Source organism: Rattus norvegicus, chromosome 11 (genome assembly GCF_036323735.1).
Source record: "Rattus norvegicus strain BN/NHsdMcwi chromosome 11, GRCr8, whole genome shotgun sequence".
Taxonomy (NCBI): Eukaryota; Metazoa; Chordata; class Mammalia; order Rodentia; family Muridae; genus Rattus; species Rattus norvegicus.
Genome location: NC_086029.1, coordinates 79,481,653 through 79,504,730, shown reverse-complemented (window position 1 = coordinate 79,504,730; position 23,078 = coordinate 79,481,653). Strand labels below are relative to the sequence as shown.

The 23,078-nt window shown below is 46.3% G+C and overlaps 1 protein-coding gene across 3 annotated transcripts in view; it reads left to right on the top strand.

Annotated features, from left to right (window-relative positions):
• Nucleotides 1-23,078, top strand: part of Mylk (myosin light chain kinase) — a 247,208-nt gene that overhangs the window by 30,720 nt on the left and 193,410 nt on the right. Inside the window, exon 1 of one of the 3 annotated variants that reach the window (NM_001105874.2) lies at nucleotides 6,157-6,220. The exons of 1 other annotated variant lie outside the window; for it this stretch is intronic. In NM_001105874.2, the coding sequence (NP_001099344.2) occupies nucleotides 6,197-6,220 (24 nt within the window). In that variant the 5' untranslated portion in view covers nucleotides 6,157-6,196. Of the gene's footprint in view, nucleotides 1-6,156; nucleotides 6,221-23,078 lie in introns of those variants that run through there. One more of the 3 variants, XM_039088119.2, reaches the window with a different exon arrangement.

The following is a 23,078-nucleotide window of genomic DNA, read 5'->3' as shown; positions in this document are numbered from 1 at the left end:
CCGCTCATCAGGTCCTCCCTTGTTTTCTGCATAGTGGAGTCTTCAATTATAGCAGTGGGTTTTTCTAGCTCTACTTGTAGTTTTAAGAGTTTTTGGAAGTATTTTAGAAGTCCATGTTAAGCGTTTGCATGTTATTCTCTCTCCAGTGAACTGACTGACTGTGAAGTGACTGTATTCCTAGCAGTGTTCCTTCTTCTAACTCCTTTGTCTGGAGTCAGCGTAGCCATTTCTGCTTTATTTAATCAATGCTTGCATTTTTAGGCTTTATTGTGGGTAGTATATAATTGAGTATTTGTTTGTTGTTCTATTTTAATTCTTTATTTTTATTTATGAAATTATCTTTATTTAATAAAATTATTAATATGTTGGAGTAAAACATGGCCGCTATTTTTTTTTATCTATTTATTCTCTCTTTGCTTTTGTCCTTGTTCTACCTGCTGCAACGTTGAGTTTTGTTGTTTCACTTTGTCGCCAGCATTTTCTACTTCTCATACTTATTTAGAATGCACTGTTTGCTTCAGAGCATCTGGTACTATGCCGTAGCCCCTAAACGGTTGTTCTTTTCCTGGTTCTTTCGTTTCTTTGCTCTTCAGTGGAGAGTGGAGGGCATTTCAGGTAGGCTTATCCACAAGGTCATTGATTTTGATTCTTGGGTCGTGTAACATGTGCTGGTTAGTGTGCTGAGTTGGAAAGTGGACTGCTGATTGCCTGGACTGGGGTTTGGGGAGCAACAGTGAGTATAGACTTTCTTTCTTAGGGATGAGCATGCTCTGGAATTTGTCAAGGAGATTCTTTTTTTTTTTTTAATTAGATCTATTTCTTTACTTACATTTCAAACGTTGTTCCCCTTCTCGGTTTCCTGTCCATAAGCCCCCATTCCCTCCCCTCCCCCTCCCCCATGGGTATTCCCCCGATACATCCCCCTTACTGCCTCCACATATTCCCCTGCACTGGGGGTCCAACCTTGGCAGGACCAAGGGCTTCCCCTTCCCCTGGTGCCCCAACAAGGCTATTCTCTGCTACCTATGCAGTTGGAGCCCTGAGCCAGCCCATGTACAGTCTTTGGTTAGTGGCTTAGTCCCTGGAAGCTCTGGTTGGTTGGCACTGTTGTTCTTATGGGGTTGTGAGCTTATCCAGGGGATTCTTGCACAACTCTGTGGCTAAAGCAGGAAAACCCTCTGATTTTAGGATAAATTATACGGCATGTAAATCCTTTTCAATAAAATGGCTTATATATTTATTTGTTTATTTACTTTAAACTTTAATGTTTTACTTTTGCAAAAAGTAAATACATTGGTTAAAAAAATAAAAATTAAAAGCTCAGCAGACATCAGAGGGGAAAGCCATCTTCCTGATGATGCTGAAGGAAGCATAAGCAGAAATAATTTTTGAAGGAAATGTTACTAGAGTGGAACTTGGTGCAAGATTGGATCGTGTGTATTTTATTTTGTGTTGTATATTTGATTTTATATTTGGAAAACAGGCCCTATCAGTTACTGTTTCATTTATTGGTTCACTTTACATCCCAATATCAGCTCCCCCTCTCCTCCCAGTATCTCTGCATACAGATCCTCCTCCATTCTTCCCTCATCTTCCCCTCACACACCCTTCCCCATCACATCAACTCACTGCAGGACTAGGTACATCCTCTCCCACCGAGGGCAGACATGTTGGCCCAGTTAGGGGAACAGTATCTGCAGGCAGACGGGCAACAGATTCAGGGACAACCGCAGTTGTTGGGGGACCCTCATGAAGACCAAGCTGCAAATCTGTTACATATATGCAGGGACCCTAAGTCCAGCCCATGCTTACTTTTTGGTTGGCAGTTCAGTCTTTAGGGTCCCTCAGGGGTTCAGATTAGTTGACTCTATTGGTCTTCCTGTGGAGTCTCTGTCCCTCAGTCCTCCCCTCAACTCTTTCGTAAGACTTTCCAAGCTCCATCTAATGTTTGACTGTGGGTCTCTGAATTTGTTTCTATTGGCAGCTGGGTGGAGCCTCTCAGAGGACAGTTATGCTAGGCTCCTGTCTGCAAGTCTAACAGAGAGCCATTAATAGTGTCAGAGATTGGTTCTTGCCCATGAGATGGGTCTCAGTTTGAGGCAGTCATTGGTTGGCTTTTTCCTCTCTGCTCTCTTTGTTCCTGCATATCTTGTACCCAGGACACATTTTGGGTTGAAGGTTTTATGGGTGGGTTGGTGTCCTTATCCCTGCACTAGGAGTCCTTCCTGGCTACAGGATCGGCCACTTCAGGATCCATATTTCCCATTGCTAGGAGTCTCAGCTAGAGTTGCCTTCATTGGCCCCCAGGGGCCTCCCTCCATCCCAGGTCTCTGGCATACCCTAATGATTGCCTCCCAAGTAGTAATTGTTCTTAGTCAGTTTGTGCCATTATCATTCATTGGGTTTTAACTCTTACACATAAAATTTTTTTTTATAGTTTTTGGACTTAACAGATAAAAATGTTCCAAGTCATATCATTGCTTTGAGTTTTCTCTATTGTTTAAGCTCCTTTCTACTTTTGTCCCGGGGTACCTGAATCACCCTGCACTGGTCTTATCCAGTAATGCTACTTTGTATTTTAATGGTCTGGCTGAGGATATCCATGTTACTTACCTTCATACTGTGAATTAACACACAAATAGGGCTGGACCAATGTTCTGAAAATGGAGAACGGAGGATATGCTCCATAATTAAGTTTCACTGAAAAATCTTGAAGTGGCCCAACAGCCTTTCCTTCTCTGCAGGGACTCCCACAGCCTGTGTTATTGTATGTTTTCAGACACTCAGAAACTTTCTAGGTGAAACAGTGTATATAATATGCTATTGTTGTACGTGAGAAAAATGGGGACAAAACCATGTCTTTACCATCTGTCTACAAGAGATGGGTGCTGTGGCGGACTCTTTAGAGCACTTTGGTGTTAGGCACCTGGGAGTAGGCATGGCTATGTCTCCTGTGTTTTGAGCTATAACAGTGCATTAATTATTAAAAGAGAAGTGCATTATTATCTTAAGATAGAAGACATTTATTTTGTTAATCAAGCTGAGATGTAACGTGGTTCCTTAAAAATTTCCCCTTTTTCTTCATTTCTTAACTCTTGGGTCTCCAAGACCCTTTCCAGGTGCTTCTGGTCATTTGTCTGCCACAGATATGTGGAGACACCTTTCTCCCTCTCAGAGAGGCAAAGTGGCTCCTGTGGCTGGTTGATAAACTAACTCCAAACTTTCTAGACCAATGGCTCTCAGAGTCAGTGAATCAGAGTCATCAGGAGAGCTTGTTGATACACAGGTTCTAGCACGAAAGTTTTAGTTAAGCAGGTCTGAAGTGGACCTAGAAATCTTCAAGTGTCACTGGCAACTGACCACAGTGTTGAGGACCTAGCTAGTCTGAAATAACTTCTCCTTCTGATATGCTGGAGGATACTTTTGGTGTCCTAGCTGTACTCTCACTTTGATATATGAGGGAATCAAAATCAAGAGAGGCATGTTTTCTTTCCTTGGGCATGCCTGTAGTTCACTGTTGGTAAGCTTCCTGGCTAGCCAGCAACACCTGACAGGATCCTTCCTCCTCAGATAGACAATGTGTACTTTACCACCAGCAGACGGACACAGCAGAAACCTGGCTCCTGTATACCCTGGAGCAGACATTCTTGTGGTCACTGCTGTCAACTCCCAAGGAAGGTTTAATTGGTACTTAAGAGGGATATTAGAAGAGGTCCACTAATTGCTGATTTCTTTCCCAGTGCTTCTTTGCAAGGATGCTTTTAGCATCTTAGGCCAGACTGTTCTTTATAATGAACATTCTGTTTAATGTAGGTAATTGGATCTTCTTTTCTTTGTCCTCAATTCATTAAGACAATCCATCTCACCACACATTTAGTGCCCCCTGACCCTTTGATCACCACCCTCTCATCCCTTCCCACCCCCAGGGTGGGCGGTGATGGCAGTTGAGTCTTCTGCTAAGGACCATGGGATTTGTATTAGCATCCACACCCCTGCCCCAGTATGGAAGCAATGGCCTTTGATTGCACTTTAGAATTTCGATGGTTTCTTAGAACAGATGTAATATTAAAAGAGACCAAATGGTAAATGTTTCTTGAGTGTCCAGTGGTGCTCAGTCTATGGTGATTTGCACTCTCGCTCTGTAGGGGGCCTTTCATTCTGGGGGCCATGTTCTCTCATGCCTCTCATCAGCTTTGCTCCAGGAGATGTGAACTTTTTCCTTTCTTTCCAAGTGTCATCAGGGTTAGATGGAATTATTGGCAGGAATGAAAATTTAGCTTAGGCTCTTGATCTCTTCCTCTTTTACCCTCTCCCACTCTGTCCCTTTTCTCCTCATCCCCCACCTCCATCTGCCTCTACTCTCCCCGCCCCCATCTCTACTCCCTTCCCAACTCCCCTTCCCATCCCCTAAATAAACTCTATTCTATACTATAAAAAATAAGATTAGCTTAGAATGAGTTTTTCTGCACTTATTCTCAATTACTCAGTGGCGTTATTTCATGTTTTCCTGAGACTTCAAGACCTTTGAAAGCAGGAATATGAAGTGTCCACAGAACAGGGGAGTAATAGCATGATTACAGGCAGCAGAGGCTTAATTCTAGGCCTAAGAGCGGAAGTGATGGAATGTGCGGGAGCCTGGCCCAGACAGTGTCTAGGGTGGTGGCCCCGAGGACAGAGGAGAGGAACGAGGAGCTTAGAGGCTTCTCTAGCTGGCAGATCATGGAAAGTGACTAGAGACGATGAGTTACCAGCTCCACATACCCTTAAAGAGGATCTAAAGTCAAGGAATTCTCCACAAGCAGCAGAATTGTCGAGCTTCCCCTTTGTCTTTAAGGTCAAGGTCTCTCTGGCTTAGCACAGAAGAGAAGCAGAAATGTCCATCCTGATTAGCTTCACTTGGTCTCGTGGCCAAACAGGACAAAGTTGGTGCTTCTGCCAGGTGGGTGGAGCATCTAGCCAGGAGACTGAAGTAGACACACCCCTCACATACCTCTAAGTATGTTACTCCCATTTCTTCCTTAGAGTGCTCCTCAAAGTTGGAAGGAAGCTGCCGATTCTGTGTGAAGGAGCCCTCTGGGGCTTCTTTGTGCTCTATTAAGGGACCTGGTAAGGACCTTTCATTCTGCAAACTCCTGGCTTCCTGATTCCCATGATGAGAGCCCATTTCCCTTTAGGTTTGCCCTTCATAAAGTAGCACACCTTAGGAAAGGTAGAAACAGGCTACAGAGGGTAAAAACCCAAGATACCTGCACTTTGGGAGAAATGAATTGCCCAAAGGCACTAGTTTCCCTCTTAAGAATGTAAAATTTGCCTCCAGAGAGAGCAAATGTCTCTGAATAAAAGGAGACAAGAGACCTTTAGTGTCCTGGACTTGGTGGAGTGGCTAGACTCCACTGGCTGCCCTAATGTGAATTCTGGAGAAATAAAGAAGAGAGGCCCAGTCTGGCAGAGGGACACTTGTCTCTGAGGCCGTTCTTCTACACTGTATTTTCTTTTAGCTCTGTGAGCCCTTTTTCCAAGGCAGTGTCTCTCAAGCCAGACCCCAGATTACCCAGGCAACAAGAAGACCCTGTCATCCATCTGCCTTCACTGCCTCTCATCTGCATGGAGATGGCACCCAAAGTCCTCTCCCTCACCCCTGCCAGACCCAAAGCCCTCTTCCTTCATCCCTGCCAGACCCAAAGCCCTTCTCCCTCACCTGTGCCAGACCTCTTCCAATCCTTCATCCTGACCAGATCTGCCCATCAGTCTTCCATGGTGGAGAAGGGATCTCATTCTAGCTCTTCTTGGAATTGTTCATACTGAACTCCAAACATAACACCCCTTTGCTATCACCTGTGAGACTTTCTTGAGCACAATGTACTGCTTCTAGCTGCTCTTAGACTCTTTGACATGTCTGCCTCTGATTGATTGGTTTCTCTTTCCTTTCTCCTTTCCTACTTTTCTTTTTCCCACCCCTGTGGCTTCTGACTGTTTGCCTGAGCTGCAGTTCAGAACATCCCTGGGACTTTCAGCACCGGAAACTTCTCCAGGCCCCTTCCTGTCCCTCCAGTCCAGTTACCACAGCAGACCACAGAGAAGGCACTGGTGAGTCAGCAGAGCTTAAGTACTGCTGTTGACCATTCCACCTCAGGAACCCGGGGAGCTGTAGAGGAGGACTCTCCCTGGGTGTCCAAGAGAGCCTTGATGTGCAAGCATGCCTGGCCAGTTACCTGGGAAGGTGAGGGTAAAATGATGCTTTAGAGTTACTTGTTGGCCTTGGCTTAGCCAGTAGAAATTTAGAGTCAATGAGAAATGTCATTGGGAGCAACCAGGGAAAAGTCTGAAGTGGGGGAGTGGTGGGGGAGGGGGCTTCTAGCTTCTGCTAGAGATTATTCATGCATGAGTCCTGAAACTTCCCCTCTTGACTTTCCAGGGCACCCCTCTGATGAACTCTGCCCAATTTTTAATTCTCTTTTGTTTTGTAGGTAGGCAGACCTCCTTGGTAGGATTCTGTTACTGAGCCCATAACCACAGCTGGTTCTGTGTTGGTGAACTGCTCCAGGTTGCCTGAGTTATCTCTCTCTCTCCCTCTCTCTCTCTCTCTCTCTCTCTCTCTCTCTCTCTCTCTCTCTCTTTCTCTCTCTCTCTCTCTCTCTCTCTCTCTCTCTCACACACACACACACACACACACACACACACACACACACACGGCATCACAGATGGGCTCGCCTTCTGTTTACGGAGAAGGCTCTTGTTAACAAACACAGAGAAAGCCTGTTGAGTGCAGATGGTGCCTTTTGTGGGCAATTGTACAACAGCAAATATTCTCAGGTTTCGAAAACGTGAATTGTCCTTTGGTATTTTGTGTACTTAAGCCATATCATATACATTTTTGAGATAGGATCTCTTACTGAACCTGGAGCTCCACATTTTGACTGGACTTAGCTGGCCATCAAATTCCAGAGATCTTCCTATTTCTGCTTTCCCAGAGCTGGGATTAAGGTGTACACCGCTGGGCCTTGGTTTGACGTGGATGCTGGGGATTGACCTCAGGCTCTCGGGTTTACATAGAAAGCACTTTACTGACTATACTATTTCCCTTGCTCTAGAGAGCAGCCATATGATCCTTGAGCAGTTTGGAAAGTCATGTCTTCACCAGGATGACTCAGATCTCACTCCTTTGACCAGTAACTAGAGTCCTGCAGTTTCAGTTCCTGTTTTTACAAGCTGCTGATTGTGAGGGAGGGGTTCATCTTCAATGACCTTCAATGGCCCCTGGTACCTAACTGCCTAAATCAAACCACGGTGGCAAAGCAAACGCTTCATTGTTAATTCTCTCTTATGGAAGCATACGTGTCTTCTAGACTTTGTTCCTTGCTAACTGGTATTTAAATATGGAGTATAGTCATATCTCTCGACAAGGTAGACGCTTTCTTTGAGCTCTTTTGTAGAGAGTTAATGTGTTCCTCTGTAGGTTTCACAGTCTTGATCTTTTCTATGGCTCCTTACATTGAGATTTATGCAACCAGTGGATTATTTGCCTGTGGATGGTCCTCGTAGTCAATTGCTTTCTCGTGGGGGCTATGTCTCAGGGGCCTTCTTAGGACCTTTGTTAATATTGTACTCATCTTGGAGAAATTCAGTGCTCTTTTCCAGGAAAGAATATTAAAAATGACTTGACTTGATACCCATTCACTCACTTACTCACTCATTCATCCATTCATCTCATTCATTCATCTTTCATTCATTCATTCAATAACTCCTCCTAACTGACGAGGGGGTCAAAATTCCTGCTCTAATGTACTTTCCATTTGAGAGGGAGAAGTAGGCAGCAACTGTAAAGTCCAGTGGAGAAGAAAGCGAGGGGTGTGTGCGCATGCTTGTTTAATGCAGGATGGCCAAGAAGAACACTTTTCTGTGGAGGGGACATATAAGCAAAGTGGAGAATGAAGGAAAAGCATGGGTCTCAGGGGATGTGGTGGGAGAACTCTGTTCAAGGCCAAGAACTTGGCGACTGCAAAGACCATGGGGCTGGGATGAATTAGGTGTGGTTGGCAAAGCAGCAAGTTGGCCAGCTGACAGTAGAGGGGTGCTATATGGAGTTGTGAAACATGTCAGTCCACAGACACAGCCAGTCATCCTCTTTTCCTGACAGTCTTTTCTGCCCTTGCTTTCTAGGATGCTCTGCTCTTTTCCTCCTACTTTCACTTCCTGGCCCCTAAGTGGCTGGTATGCTCACTCGATAGGTGATGTAATCCAGAATCATATATTTACAAACAATCAAGAGTTCCAGGCCTCTCCACTGATCTCTGCAATGGCACAGCCAGAGGCCTGCAGGACACCTCCACTAATTTAACTAAGAAAACACAGCAGAATGTCCCATCTCTTCAGCCAGGTGTTTCTCGAGTGGAGGTTTCCATCCATGCAAAGACTTCATCCTTGATCCTGAGGTCAGATGCAGGATCTTTTTTTTACCCTGCCTCTTACCTAGAATTTACTTCAACCGGTTCTTGATCTGATCACGTTAAGGCCACTGCAGAAGCTGCCATCTGCTTCTTTCCACTCCCCTCCTGAATGGCAGTCAGCTACAACACACCCCGCACAGCACCTCCAGGGACTGTTCACCACATACAGAATAAAATCCAAATTCCTTACCATTGCCTACATGTACTAATACTAAATACTGGCCCTGGTTGCCCCCCCAAGTTACCCCTGACTGGTCAATAAAGATGCCTACAGCCTATGGCTGGGTAGAAGAGAGGTAGGCAGAGTTTCCATTCCTGGGTTTGAGGCAGGAGACCACAAGGAGAGGGAGGAGAAGATGGAGAAAGGAGAAAGAAGCCTTGGGGTAAGTGAGTCATGAAAACATGGCCGTGAGGGCTGGCCAACTGGAGTTAAGAGCTGCCCAGGTGGGACATGGGAAATTATAACTCAGGGGTATAGACAGGGGTCAGAAACTAGTAGCTTAGAGGGAGGATATTGCCCAGTTCTGGTGCTGATTAACGGCTTATGATAAATACAAAAGTTTTGTGTCTTTTATGTGGGAACTGAAAGTAAAGGGCAGGGTAGAAACACCGGACTGAGATCAACTATTTACTGCGACACCTACAAGGCAGGGTTTCAACAGCCATCTGAGTAGGAAGAGAAAGGAAGAGAATCAAAGGAGGTGCAGGCAGCCTAAGGGGCTAAGGGAGCAGTGGGGGGGGGGGCAGCACAGCTTCCTAGGTTTAGAGGAAACAGGTAAATATCCCAAAGGTAACAATGTCCTAACCACTGTCAAAATTCGCTTCCTGTAAAGCTCTGCTTCACCCCTCTACTGTTAGCAGGCCAACTCACTGCTCCTCCAACCACACCTAATTCATCCCAGCCCCATGATCTTTGCAGTTGCCAAGTTCTTGGCCTTGAACAGAGTTCTCCCCCCATATCAGGTGCTATCAGGCTATGCCTCCTCCCTTGGACTAGCAACTCAAGGAGGCCAAGGCTGATCTGCACTTCTTTCTATGCTTGGAGGTGTTCAAGGCAATGGCTTTGTTAAAAAGGCAGGTGATGGAGTCTCTTTGCTCCAGCCAGTGGAAATTGCAGGTGGGCGAGGAGAAGCATGGTGCTGGGTCTTAGTAACTTTTCTATTCCTTGGCATTCAATAGCAAGTAGCACCCTCTGTTCTCCTTATGCTGGTGTAGGCTTCTGACAGTGGGACCCTTAACAGGTTTCTCCATGGGTGTTAGTAGTCTTGTGTAAGACTGGGAAGTATTTTTGTTTTTTTGTTTTTTGTTTTTTTTTTTTCTTGTTGCCCTCAGCAGTAAGCTGATAGCTTTAGAGCTGCCTAGAGGGCCAGGATGGGGATTTCTCAATTTGGAATCTCTGAAGTCTTTGCTTATTTGCAGGAAAATGAGCATCAGCAATGCTTACAGTACGGATTTAAAAAACTTAGCATTAATCCTAAGAGATTTTTTTTTTTAACCAGTGATAACACCTACCTAGGAGAGGTGGGTCCCCTTGCTTTTTTCAGTTTAACCAAGTCACAGCTCTGTTGTATGAGACCCAAAGTGACACTTGTTTGGTGTAGACTGGGGGGACAAGGAAGGCGTTAAGGGGCATTCTGAGGAGATGGGGCTGGATGGCAGAGAAGACAGAAGGAGCAGGAAAGAGCACAGCAGTGTCAGACTCCTAACTTGAGAAACCATTGCCATCTCAAACGTGGTTGTAAGGCTCCAACCTTAGGCAGGGGACGCAGAAGAATCACAATGGGCATTTTGAATGTCCATTGCTTGATGTGGCCTGGGGTCCCTTACTTTCTGTGTAATCCTGACTGTGCTGAAGAAGCATAAGGAACCCCCTCCCTCTCTGGCCTCCTTTGAAGATACTTTTCTCATAACCATGAGTTCAGATCCTTATCGAGAACAAGGCCCAATGAGCTCCATGTCCAGGAAGAAATTATGTGGGAGTACCTTGGGTCAGCTGTGACTTCTTCCTTTGATCATTACTATGTATCCAGGGGAGAGCCATGGGCCTGAAGGCCTGGCCATTTCTGACTAGAAGCAGTTCCTGGAGTAGAACAGACTTAAAGACCCATGCCTTGGTCAGTTTGGAGATGATTTAGCAGAAGATCACAAACTGGGTGATTTGTGAAGAACCGAGGTTTATCTCTTACAGTTCTGGAGGCTGAGGGTCAAAGACTAAGGGGTCACGTCTTTTGAGAACCCCGCCCCCACATAATCTCATGGTAGAACATGGATGGGCAAGAGATTATGGGACTCAACAGGTTTCAAGCCACCTTTATCGCAAACCAGTTTCCAGAATCTGAGCCTCCTCCTGTGTGAAGTTGTCTCATACTTTAAATACCTCTTAAAGGTCCTCCCTCTCAACATTGAAGTCAGGATTCAGTTTCCAACACATCAGCTTTGGGGAACACACGCAACCACTGAACCCCTCAGAATTGGGCAAAGTGGGAGTTAAATATGTTTTTTTGTTTTGTTTTGTTTTGTTTTTTTGTAGTTAGGAGAATGGGATAAGGCTTGGTTGTAATTCTTCCTCTCTTTCATGGGTATAGTGAGACCAGAGGACTCACAGGGAAATAATGAGACCACAGTGCCATAGGAAGGACAGCAATACTTTATGAAATGTTTATGAGTGCTTTAAAGAGATGGGAGCCCATCTCGACCGAGGGGAGACCACCAGTTGAGAATCCTGTATAAACAGAGAAGATCGTCGGTGTGGGGTAAGAGCCCCTTCAGAGTTCAATCTGGTAATAAGTTTCTAGGCCCAGAGTCCATCCCCTGGAGTTTTCCATGGAACTAAATTATAAACTTTTCCAGACGACCCCTGATCATGGGGCCTGATAAAGTTCAATCTTACTTAAAGCTATGTCAACATTAAAGCAGCTTTTTATCCATTTGCTATCCATTAAAGCCATCGCAGATTAATTATTTTTTCAAAAGAAATGAAACTCTGCTAAAGTTGTGCAAGTTAATTCATGACCAGATGTTAGAAGCCTTGGGATACCCTTCCATGCATAAAAAATACTGTAAGAAGTCTTTAAACCTTAAAACCCAAAAACAAAGCTAAAACGTTGGCAGGATGAGGATCGGCAAACGTTTTACCTCATGAGTTTTACTGGATTGTTTTATTTTTGAACAGGAATCATAAGTTACAGCTTAATACTAGATGCTGAGATCTGCATGTAACCACTGTCATAATGTGTGGGAAAGTCAGAAATCAAGAGCACACGTGATGGGGAAAGCTGAAAACCTCTGGTAGCTTAGCTGAGTGTCCGTGTCCACCTTTAGGTGGAGGCTTAGCATCCATGTGAATCGTCATCTATGAGTGGGTGACAGAGGCGCTGATGGCAGGAAGCAGGGGAGATGCTCATGTCCCACGTCTGAAGGAGTTGGGGAGCCACTGACAACTTCTGCCACCTACAGCCTCCCGCTGAGTTGCCCAGAGTGCATGGAAATTGTATTGGGAGTTTCAGGGCATTGCCTCTCACCCTACCCTGCCGGCATGTTCCTGGTGCTTGATGCATGTATGTGGGCTGCTCTTGCTTCTGCTTGACTACTCTAGCTGGTGTTGTCTGGTCTTCAGCCATGTCATACCCTCAGGACACTCACCCTCCTCTCTTTGAGGGGTGCGGGTTACTGTGATGTGAAGTTTGTGAGTGAGAATCTAGACTTGGGTGGAGGTTCTGCCTGGGCTTGTGGGAGTGAGCCAGGGCGACAAACACCTCCAGCAAAGGAACTTAACAAAGGACCTTCAAATGAAGAAAAGATCAAGCTTCCTTGAAAAAGGCCTCACAGAAACCTCAAGTGAAAATGTGGATTAAAATCAAGATGAGAAGCAACATGAATAGATAGGATTTTAAAGTCCTTTACTTGAGTTTTGTTTTTTTAACAAGTGGACAGGATGTGATAGGGTTGGTGATGGTGATATTCTGAGATAAAGACTGGAGAAAGGAAGTTTATTTTGCCACTATTTTTTTCTAGAGGTTATTTTCAGCAACTCTAAAGAGAACGAGAGTTCACCTACTGCAGACTAAGGAGTTAACCTGCCAATTTCATGGTTTCTGGCAGGAGAGGAGACTTGCAAGTTAGAGATAAAGCACTTTATGATTAACAACAAAAACAACAACTTTAACATCAGCATTTTCTTGCACTGGTTCTTTGGGGTCCAACTTCCTTCCATAAGTTGTTGGAAACGTGGCAATATCATAACTGTACTGTAGCAGGATGGGGTCAGGGATGGGGGCCCTAAGGAGTTTGGATTTCTCTAAGGGCCTGTAAGTACATCGTTGGTTTGCTCCATCAGAGGCTGAGGGGCTAAGGTCTAAATGGAGCATCTCTTCCCCTTCTGAACTGTATTGTACAAGTATCCTTACAAAGCAAGGCTGGAATGAGGGCTGTAAGTGCCTCTGTAGGCAAGAGGTGTAGAATTGTGAGACCCAGGGCAGAGTCTCCCCAGTGTATCAGTAATAGAAACAGAAGGCCGGGAGTGTTTACTGCATCCTTGCTTATGTAAGCGTCAGACTAGAGGACATCTCATCTAACAGCTGTGTCACTGTGTTCATTCTTTAATTCCTAGGATCACGGTGTGGGGTGCAGATGCTATGAAAGGAAGCAACTCAAGATAGGAATTCTTAGTCTGACGAAGGTTAAGCATAAATGAGAACTCAAGTAGTTGGGGGCCCGTGTTCTAGAACGGTAGCATTTACTTTTTGCAGGAGACCTTGATTCAATGATGGGGAGACACCATGGTTCAGTTAAGTAACAGACCGTCTCCTCACATGGTGTGGGAGGTAGGAGACTTGCATAGCGGAAGCCTTGTTTGTGCAGGGTTTTATTGGTCATTCGTCTGTGTATGGTTGCCTTAGTGGGGGTCCATCAAGATCCCCACAATAAATACCACTGCTTCTCTCTAGAGGAGCTAGGTGATAGAAGAGGTCTAAATGATGTGTTTCAGACCAATATGTTCTAGAACTTTCCTAAAAAAGTTGATCCTGCTAATATAGTGGCCCGAACTCTTTGCCATCTGTTGATGGTCCTCATAGACAGGCAGGCTTCTTTGTGTCTTACTGCCGGGATGTCCAGTCCCTGCTGCAGTGTCTAGAGGGGCTACTGTCAGCTAGGTCCTTAGTACTGAGGCTCCTGGTTTTCTCAAGTTGTTCTTAGGGGATATTGACCAAGTCTTACCTTGCCGGAATTGAGCCCATCCCTTCTGTCACCTATTCCTCATGCATAGCCCAGACCACTGTTGCCCAGTTAGGAAAGTAAAAGATTCCTTTGCTGGGTGGGAGACTTAAGTTAGGTTTCCTAACAGTATCTGTGGTTCTGTGACTCACTCTTCCCCTATCAAATGGCCTGGGCCCTAAAAAGCCATCAGTAACAGGTGGTGGGGCCCAGGCTCTCTGCAATTACCTGGATGTACCCCTGGACACCCCCACAGGATTGGAGTGGCTCAGTCCTGAGCTGAGTAGATCAAGTCTACCTACAAGGCTAACAACAGATCCTAGAGTGGTCGAGAGAGGAGTTTGGGGAGCTGATGAGGAACAGGAGCGGTGGCAGCTGACTTCGTGGTATCCGTTTCACTTGGCTAGCGTGGTCCTTTGTTGAAAGGGAACAGCTCCCCAAATGTGGTCTTAATTAGCTTGTGCATTTCTTTAAAGGCATTCATCTTTATCAAAGGAGTTTAAAAAGCGCTGCTTAGCCTGGTGCAAAGGGCACAGTCAAGAGTTGATCCTGAAGTAATGTCTCTACTCGCCCAGATACCAGGAGGGGCTAAAAATACACTTGTAACTCTCAGGAATTCTTGGGTTTTTGGACCCATCTCCTCTTTCAACATCCCTCAAGAAAGCGAGAGAGAGAGGGAGTGAGCCAGAGAGCTCTAATTATCCAGTCTGCTGACATTGTTTTTATCTGCGCCACTGATATTAAATCTGGACAGCATTCCATTTAAATCACGGTACTAAGAACAACTTCTGCAAACTCGGGCCTTTGTCCTTTTGCTAGATGAAACCAACGTTCAGTTTCCCACCCTGCCTCGCTCTCCCTCAGACTTCTGAAATGCCATAGCACCCAATGGCACAGGAAATTACCTGTCTAGGATGTCCATCCTTGGGGAGAGTCCTGAAGCTGTGCTTGTCCCCTGGTTTTGATCCCCGAAACCAGCTTGACCGTTAGTGCTTGAGTTCTCATGTGCTCATCATGGGAGCCATCTGGACTTGGCAGGAACCTTTTGCCATATTTCCGTTATTGGCACTCATGAAAAGGGGGAGAGCAATTTTTCTAGTTCTTTTCCATCATTTATGAATATTTTCATTATATCCTTACTTTTTTTTTCTAGGCAGTCAAATGCATCTGTAGCTGCAGTCTGGTTCTCTGGCTACGGAACTTTCTACCTGCTTTAATGTTGTCAATCACCAAACAGTTGGCTTATTTACAGTCGAAAACTGCTTGCTACCTCAACTAGACCGTATTTAAGGGAAGCTTTCAGTGTTCTCAGCAGAGTGCTGAAGGAGTCACTCCTCACAGCCATCTGAAGAAGTAGATGGTATGACATGTTTCAGACATGATATGAGTGTCTTTAAATACTCCACCATGTTTCTGGGGTATCAGTATGTTGGTCCCCATTCCACCTGCTTCAGGACACAAAAACTCAGGGAGTTTGACTGTGCTTATCCTACACTGCTGCCAGCAGGGTACTGGGGTTCAGGGAAGCACCGAGACACCCGCTCCAGGGGTGTGAGATGAGAGAAAGCCAATGGGGGGTGGTGGTGGTAAGTTCCTGGCTAGCTCAGCAGTGATTATCCTTAGCTTGGTGACAGTTGTGGCTGGGAGTGCAGAGAGGCCTTCTACTGGACAATTAAGCTGTGGCTCAATAGTCAAGTGTCTTCTCCATGGCTCCCCATGGCGGGCCTTGATGAAAGAAACAGTCCATGGTTCATACCTTACTGTAGCAACGTCTCAGGGTGAGCCCGAGACACAATACATTTTGCAAGGAGGAATTTCTGGGAATCGAAGCTCATTGGCTAAGCCCTCAAGGCCTCTAGGTACCCTGTTAGCACGAAGAACTCTATTCTAGGCCTGTGTGACCACAGGTCACATTTCCTTGTGTGGGGAGTGTGGTATGTGTTCCAGGCCAGGAACTTGATGGGGAGGAAATAGTCGGGAGTCGCCTAAGTCTCAGGTGTGTACCCACCAGGTCCGGTCTCAGACCTGTTCTACGTTACCAAGCTACCTGGTATGGTTTACTGTCCCACACAGATGATACCTGTTTATAAACCCCAGTGTCTTCCTCACTGTGGATCCTTGTGGACCCAAGTCTTAGATAAGAGTTTAGCAGTGTATGGGTTTTGCTAGAGTAGCCTTAGAGGAGACACATACCTTGAGATAGATAGAGTAGGAGTCAGTGGGGGAGGGGGTCCCTGGGAGGCCTCCTGGCACTGTACCCCTTGGCAGGATCCCATGGGAAGCCAGAAGCTTCCTGTTTTGCCTGATAATGACAGTTGTTTTGAACATTGTGTCCCCTTGAGTTCGGACCCTTTCCTGTCTTGCTCAATACTTGACTCACTCCCCAAGTCTTACCTACCTTGGTTGGTGTCTGTATGCTCCTCCCTTCACACCATATAGGACTCCCCAGACCTGGGCCTTGATCTGGGCCTTGATCTGGGCCTTGATCTGGGCCTTGATCTGGGCCTTGATCTGGGTCAGGGAGAAGTGCTGTCAAGATGTCAAGCACTTTAAATCAGCTGTCAGAAATTTTGAAAAATGTCCTGAGGAAATAATCTAGAAGAAAAGTTTTATGTCTAAACTGTGACTTGAAGTGTTGTTTTTGTGAAGTTACAAATAGCCTTAGTGTTAAATAAAAAGGCATGATTGGGGGAGTTACAGTTTATCCATTTGATGCGATGTTGAAAATAAGATTTATGAAGAGTACTCTGTATCCATGAATACATACATGAAACTCCATAGTTGAGTTTGAAGAAAATGTTTAAAAAGGAGGTTATAATGATGCATATGTATTATTTTGTTCTTAAAAGTATATATATGGAAGAAAAAATATACACACATACACACATACTATACTGGGTAGGTTTTTTTTTTGGTTTGGTTTTGTTTTGTTTATCAATTTGACACAAGCTAGGGGTCAATTGAGAAGAAGCCCCCCTCACACTAGCCTGTAGACAAGCCTGAAGAACATTTTCTTGAGTAATGATTTATGTTGGAGGGCGCAGACAGGGCCAACCCTGGGCGGCCTGTCCTGGGTTGGTTGTATAAGACGGCACACAGAGAAAGCCATGGAAAGCAAGCAAGTGTACAACCTAGAAAACGTTGGAGGACCTTGGATGTGCTCGACCAAATGAACAGAGACTCTAAGCCCTGAGGTCATGGGGCCAACTGAGACGGAAGTCCACAGACACCCAGCCTCAGTGAACACCAGCCGAGACCAAACCTGCCTGTGTCCAGAGCGTGGCCACTTCAATAGAGAAGGGACAGGGTGGGGGCAGCTGTCAGAGTGTTGGGAGAGACCACAGAAGGAAGGGAAGCTGGGCAAGATAAAGTGGAGTGGTAAAGGGATGTTCTGACACACTCACGTCACTATGAGGAGGAAGGAGAGTGTCTGCCATGCTGTCTTTGCTCTCTCATCTTGTTTGTGTTCAACAAGGCCTCGTAGGTACTCACTAAACGCATGGTTACTCTGTGTGGACAGATGTCACCTCAGGCCCTCGTTCTCCCTGCTACGAAAGAGAGCCAACCTAAGAGGCCTCGCTCTGTAAAAGAGCAGTGTGTAGACAGCCCTAAGTGGACAGGAGAGAGGGCATCTTGGCTAACTCTCTCCCAGGCCTCTAGATAACACCAGTGGCCTAAGAAGTTGGATCTGGAAGAAGAATCCCTTGGAGGCAATGGACAGGATTAATGACGTTCTGGAGGTTTTGTGTTGAAGGTGTGCATGCTGTGGCTGGCTGCTGTTTTCATGTGTTCCTCCCTGGAGTGACAAGAGAAGCTGGCCATCAGCCGACTGACAAGTAGCCACTGAAGTTGCCTTCCATGCTGCTGTGTGGTGAAAGGATGAAGAGAATGTGAACTGCATTTCCACAGAGCAAAGCTCCTTCCGGGGCTGGAGCTCATGCTGTGCGGGTACATCCTTAGAGATGTAACCTTGTGTCGGGACACTTCTCCATATCCTGTCCCTGGAACTTGGGGCCCTGGCCTTAAGCTAGCCCCTTCCCTTTAGGTCTTGTTTTTCCTATCATAGACTAAGAACGAGAGGTGAGAGCCTTTGAGCTCTATGGCTATGTGTAGTCTAGTGCTGGAGTCAGGTCAAGACAATAGGACCTTTGAGCTCGGTCAATTCCTGACTGTTCCTCACAGCATCTCTAACAATATGGCATTGCTGCCAGGGTCTGAATCAGGAGACCGGAGTTCAGATTTAGCTAACCGTTAGTAACTGGTACTTACTGGCTTTGGTATTTGGGCTTTCCTGAAATCTGAAAGAATTGCCTTGAAAATGGAAGCCAGTTTAGGTTAAAAGCCCTCAATACAGAGCCAGCTCCCAGGATGGATCTAACAAATGAGTTACTTTTATCACAGCAACACATACTGTGGTTTCACTGGTTTGGACCTTGGGTTTCTTTTCTACAGAGCAGGAAGGTTGGCTTGGTCCGGGACTTCTCAAAGATGTCACCCTCAGGAGTGACAGTGGAAGAATGTGTGCTCTGGGGTAGGACATGAGTCATAGCCTCAAACAGCAGGCACAGAGCTTAGCATTGAGATCTAAGAATGCTTTATGAGTTGCCAGGCCCATTCACAGGTGATACTCTCTAAAGTAAGCTGGGTTTAATATACAAGCAATCCCCCAAACCTCTGAGTTGAATGAGTGTTCTAGAATGAGGTGGCCTTACATAGTCTCATGTAGTCCTACAGATAGAGAAGTGGTTCTGTAGCTTGGAAGTTCTCTCCTGCCTGGGCTACTCTTGGTCCCTAGGGCACATGAGTCTCCTCCAAAGGCCTGAGATTAGTGCTAAAGAATCCTTAAGGCACCTCAAAGAAGTCCGCTCCCTGTCCCTGCCCCAGGTAGACTGTATCTTGGCTGAGGCGGAACCAACAAAAAGAGGAAGTGGAGAGCACACGGCCAGAGGAGGAGCCCGTGTCTGAACCTGACATTCTGCCCTTGGGCTGATAAAGCGGGCCTGGGTTGGCAGGTCTCGGCATCCAAGGTAAATCCCAGCAGACACTAAGCCATTGTTTCTCATCCTCACTGGAGACTGTGGAGCAGACAGCAAAGGCTGAGTGGCTGTGCAAGTGCAGGACTTGACAGGATGTCACAGCATACTCGTGAGGCTTTGGAGAAATACTGGAGGCCAAGACCAGTCCTGGACATTTGCCCAGCAATAGAAGGAGCAAGAAAGGGACCCCAGAACAGCATAGCAAAGCTTTGGGGAGAGCACAAAGATGTCCCTAACTGTGGTCTGAGAACATGTGTGATTGTAGGGTCAGTCCTGCACAGACTTCTGGGGACTGGGCATGTATGGCCTCTGCCTCAGGTGTGCAGGGTTTAAATGAAGTCACTCATTTAGGACAAATGTTGGGGGCATTTGCCTTGGCAAGGGGTAATAGTCAAATTTATACTCCTTAGATATCATATCAAAGTCTAATGGATTATCAACAAATACTCACTGCTGAGTTTCTGCTGTTACGGTGTTTGTTAGAATACCAGTTCAGGGCAAGCATGGTGGCTCATTCCTGAAATCCCAGCACTCTCGAGGCAAGAGAATTGCCTCAAGTTCAAAGCTAACCTGGGCTAAAGTGGGAGACACTTTCATAAAACTGAAAGAAAACATGTTTAATGTATCTCTCAAGACCTTCTTAACAAGTTACCAAATTGAACCAGGATCTGGGGTTCAGAAAGCCCAGATTTCCGTTCTGTTTATTACTGTCTGACCTGAATCGGTGTTTATTGAGTATATTGCCTGCATTGGTGTTATTAAAATGAAATATCTGAGGCAGGCTGACTTCATAAAGAAGCTTATTCCTCTCACGGTTCTGGAGATTGTTTCAAATTCCTGTGAGGGCTCAACAGTGTGTGTTGTTGCAAGGTGAGCTTCAAGAAAGCCAGCATGATTTGGGAATCCTGCTCAGTCTTGTAAGGACTTGTGTTTGTGAAAGCCCATGGGGTCCCCGGAGGACCCCCATTCATTCCCTTTCTCAGTGACTTGGACTCTACCACTTAAAGGTCCCACTTTCTCTCAACATCAGCATCCAAGGGATTAAAGCTCTCAATATATGAAATTGGGGGGAACACACTCAAACCATGGCATGACCTTAGGCAAACCTCTTGGTTCTTAGGGTTCCTATTTCCCATCAACAAAATGAAGATAAAATATTGTAATATGTTGTGAAGCTGAAGTGTATGTAAAGTCTTTTTCCTTAAATGACATTGGTTCAGTTAGCTAGTGTTATCTACCTCATAACTCTAAGAGCAACATACAGGGCAGCCTTGTGACAAGTTTATTTAAACGCTCATTTCAGGTTTGTCAGAGTGGCAAGCACTATCATTCACGGCCTATGCGGTGCTAACAACATGAAGTGAGATTTGATGGGGAAAGCATTTCATAAGTCATTAGAGCAGTAGTCAGCCTTAAGTAAAAACTCTTTGGTCGTATTAGCAAAGAGCACTGTTCGCCCTGAACCCTCCACATCTAATCTCAGTCAGCCTGATGTCACCGAGGACACCCAGATTTGTAAAATGCTTGTTGTCTAATCAGTTACACATAACTAGTAAAAAAAAACTTGTCAAATTAGGGGCATGAATTAGTGATACAATCCTGTCCTGGGGTATAGGGGTTATGGAATGGGGATCTGTCTAGTTGCTACCTCTGATGTGCCTCTCGGTCCACAGTCTCTACCGACTTGTTCCCTGCAATCCTGGATTTACTGGTTTTTAACTTTTTTATTGATTCTTTGTGATTTCACATCAGGCACCCCAGTCCCTCTCATCTCCCCCTCCCTCCATATCTGCCGTCTCCCTAGCATCCAACCCCTAAAGAAAATAAAACCCAAAGTAGAACAAAACCCATCTTGCTTTGGAAGCTGTGATGCTTCTTCTCGGGTGCCTCACACAATGTATCCTTTTATCCAGACAGCTTCATTTGCAAATGTTCCTGGCAGTCCTTGGTCTGGTTCGAGGTCTCTGGCTTCTGCTGCTCTTTCAATGCTGGATGCTCACTGGGACTCCTCTCAGATATTCTGTTGGTGCCCTGTGTCATGGAGGTCCTGCAGCTTTGGTTCTGCAGGACTGTCTCCTTCATGCATTGCAGCAGTTCATAGATGAGGTAGATGTTGGGGTGGGATAACCCAAAGTCCTGGACCTGGACCTGTATGTTAGCTGAGTTGGTGTGCCCACAAGCTCTCCTGCGCGTCCCCAGTGCGGGTGGGGTTGGAGGTACGGGGGGGCAATAGGAGCAGCTCACCCAAGTGCTGCAGGAGAAGAGGGGTAGCATCGTGCACTCGTGCCTTCAGGGTCAGCTCTCCCACACTAGCCTGGTGAGTGGTGAGGCCAGCTCTCCTGCCTGCCTCCTGCAGCTAGGGGCAGGAGAGGGATAGATAGCTCTATTGTGCCCATACCATGCATGGCTGGTGAGAGGCAGGGCTAACTCTCCTGTGCTCAAGCCCTCAGGCTGGCTCAACTGCGCTCCTGCCCAGGTGAGGTGTGGCCTGCTCTGCTCAACCCAGACCAGGGGCATCAGTATGACCTTTGGTCGTAACTTGGGTCATAGACACTGATAGGGCACAAACAGGGACTTCATCATGGCCTTAGGTGGCAGGGCAGGCTGCTCACATCAGGCCGTCCCTAACCACTTTCTGTCTCCAGTTCTGCTCTCTTCACAGTGAGCAAACCGTTCTACTTCTCTTTGTCTCCATCCTATACCTGCTCTTCATAGTGGCACCTGCGCGTGCTGCATTAGCAATGGCCTCTTTTGAGAGATAGGATGGGGGGGTTGGGGATTTAGCTCAGTGGTAGAGCACTTGCCTAGCAAGAGCAAGGCCCTGGGTTCGGTCCCCAGCTCCGAAAAAAAAAAAGAAAGAAAAAAGAAAGAAAAAAGAAAGAGAGATAGGATGGTTAAATGTTTGTCCAACCCAACGATTCCGAAAGATGTAAACCGCAGTCTCGTGATTGAACTGCCACTATCACCCACCGGAGAGCTGAGCAGGTAGACCAATGAGGAGACATAAACAGCAAGACAGGACAGTCAGCTGTGGATCTCCACTCTGCAGGACCTCCTCTTCTTCCTGGGGTGGGGTCCTACTCTAGGAGTCATAGCAACTCACGCAGTGGCCAGTTTTCTCACAGGAGGAAGGCTCACTGGCCCTGGCATTGGTTTACTGGCTCTATTGATGGACAGTGTAAGTCACCATTTCCCAAGGAGTAGGAACAGCAACCGCCTTCACATGTCCGGTTCTGCCTCTCTCCCTAGCCCCAGAACTCCTCGTCTTCTCTTTCTACCCCTTCTCTCTAACACCTACTTGCTCACTTCCTGCTGCTCCTGGCTCAGAGAGGGCCTGGCACAGCACGCGGTGTTGGGGTTTTTATTCGTCTGTCTTTGGCAGCCAGTCGCTAAAACAAAGATGAAGAAAAGGAGTACTTTAAAGAAAAAGGATCGTCTCCCGTTTACTTTGCAAGCAAACGATGTGCCCCCAATGGCTTCCTTCGTCTCAAGCTACCTTGGTCACTGCACTGAGGGGTGGGTGTAATGAGCAGTCAACTGTAAGAACCTAGTCTAAGTCCCAACACACAGGAACACTCAGGAGAGGTCTCTCTGAGTCCTCTTCTCTAGGGCGACCTCGTGTGGTTGTACTCACCTGCACGTTGGCTGTGGGGCTGAGAACCTGGGATAACTGTAAGACTACCTGCCCCATGGCCTGTCCTGATGTCTCATGGGTTTCCTGAGTTCCAGTCAAGATGCCTGATGTATTTGGCATCCTGGCTTTTGAACCCCGTATGGTGGCCCAAGCAGAGGTCTGGTGGCCAGGCTCTTTCTGCTCTTCTCGTGTCTCCCATAACTTGTCTTACTCTGGAGACATTGGCTTTTCAAACTGTGACCTTTCCTGATGCTCATGCGTCCTGTGGAGAGCTGGCCCATCCTAGAAACACAGATGCAGTAGGGTAGGGAGTGCGGGACAAGTGGTACAGTTGTCTAGGCTGAGACCAGGATGACCAGGAGGTGTCTGATCCTCCTCTGCTCTCTCTCAGATTCTGCCTCTTAGTGCTCCTGGGCTCCTGGGCTCCTCCTGAACCAGGCCACATTTATCCTCTGTGTTTTGGTTTATAACACTTGTGACTGACTGACCCTTGTCAATAACAATAGTCCTTCAGGTAGCTGGGGTGAGTGGTAACTTTGTTCTGCAGATGCATAAATTACTCTGAGGTTTTTTGTTTTTTTTTCACTTGACTTGGGTGTATGGTTCTTCAACAGGAGAAGTGTCTGTTCTCTTTAGCTGGCCATTTAGAACCATTTACGCTCAAGACTTTGGAGAAGACAGCCTCTAAACATGCTGAATAGGGAAGCTGCAATTGCTAGTTTCTCCACACACTGGCCAGTCATTTGT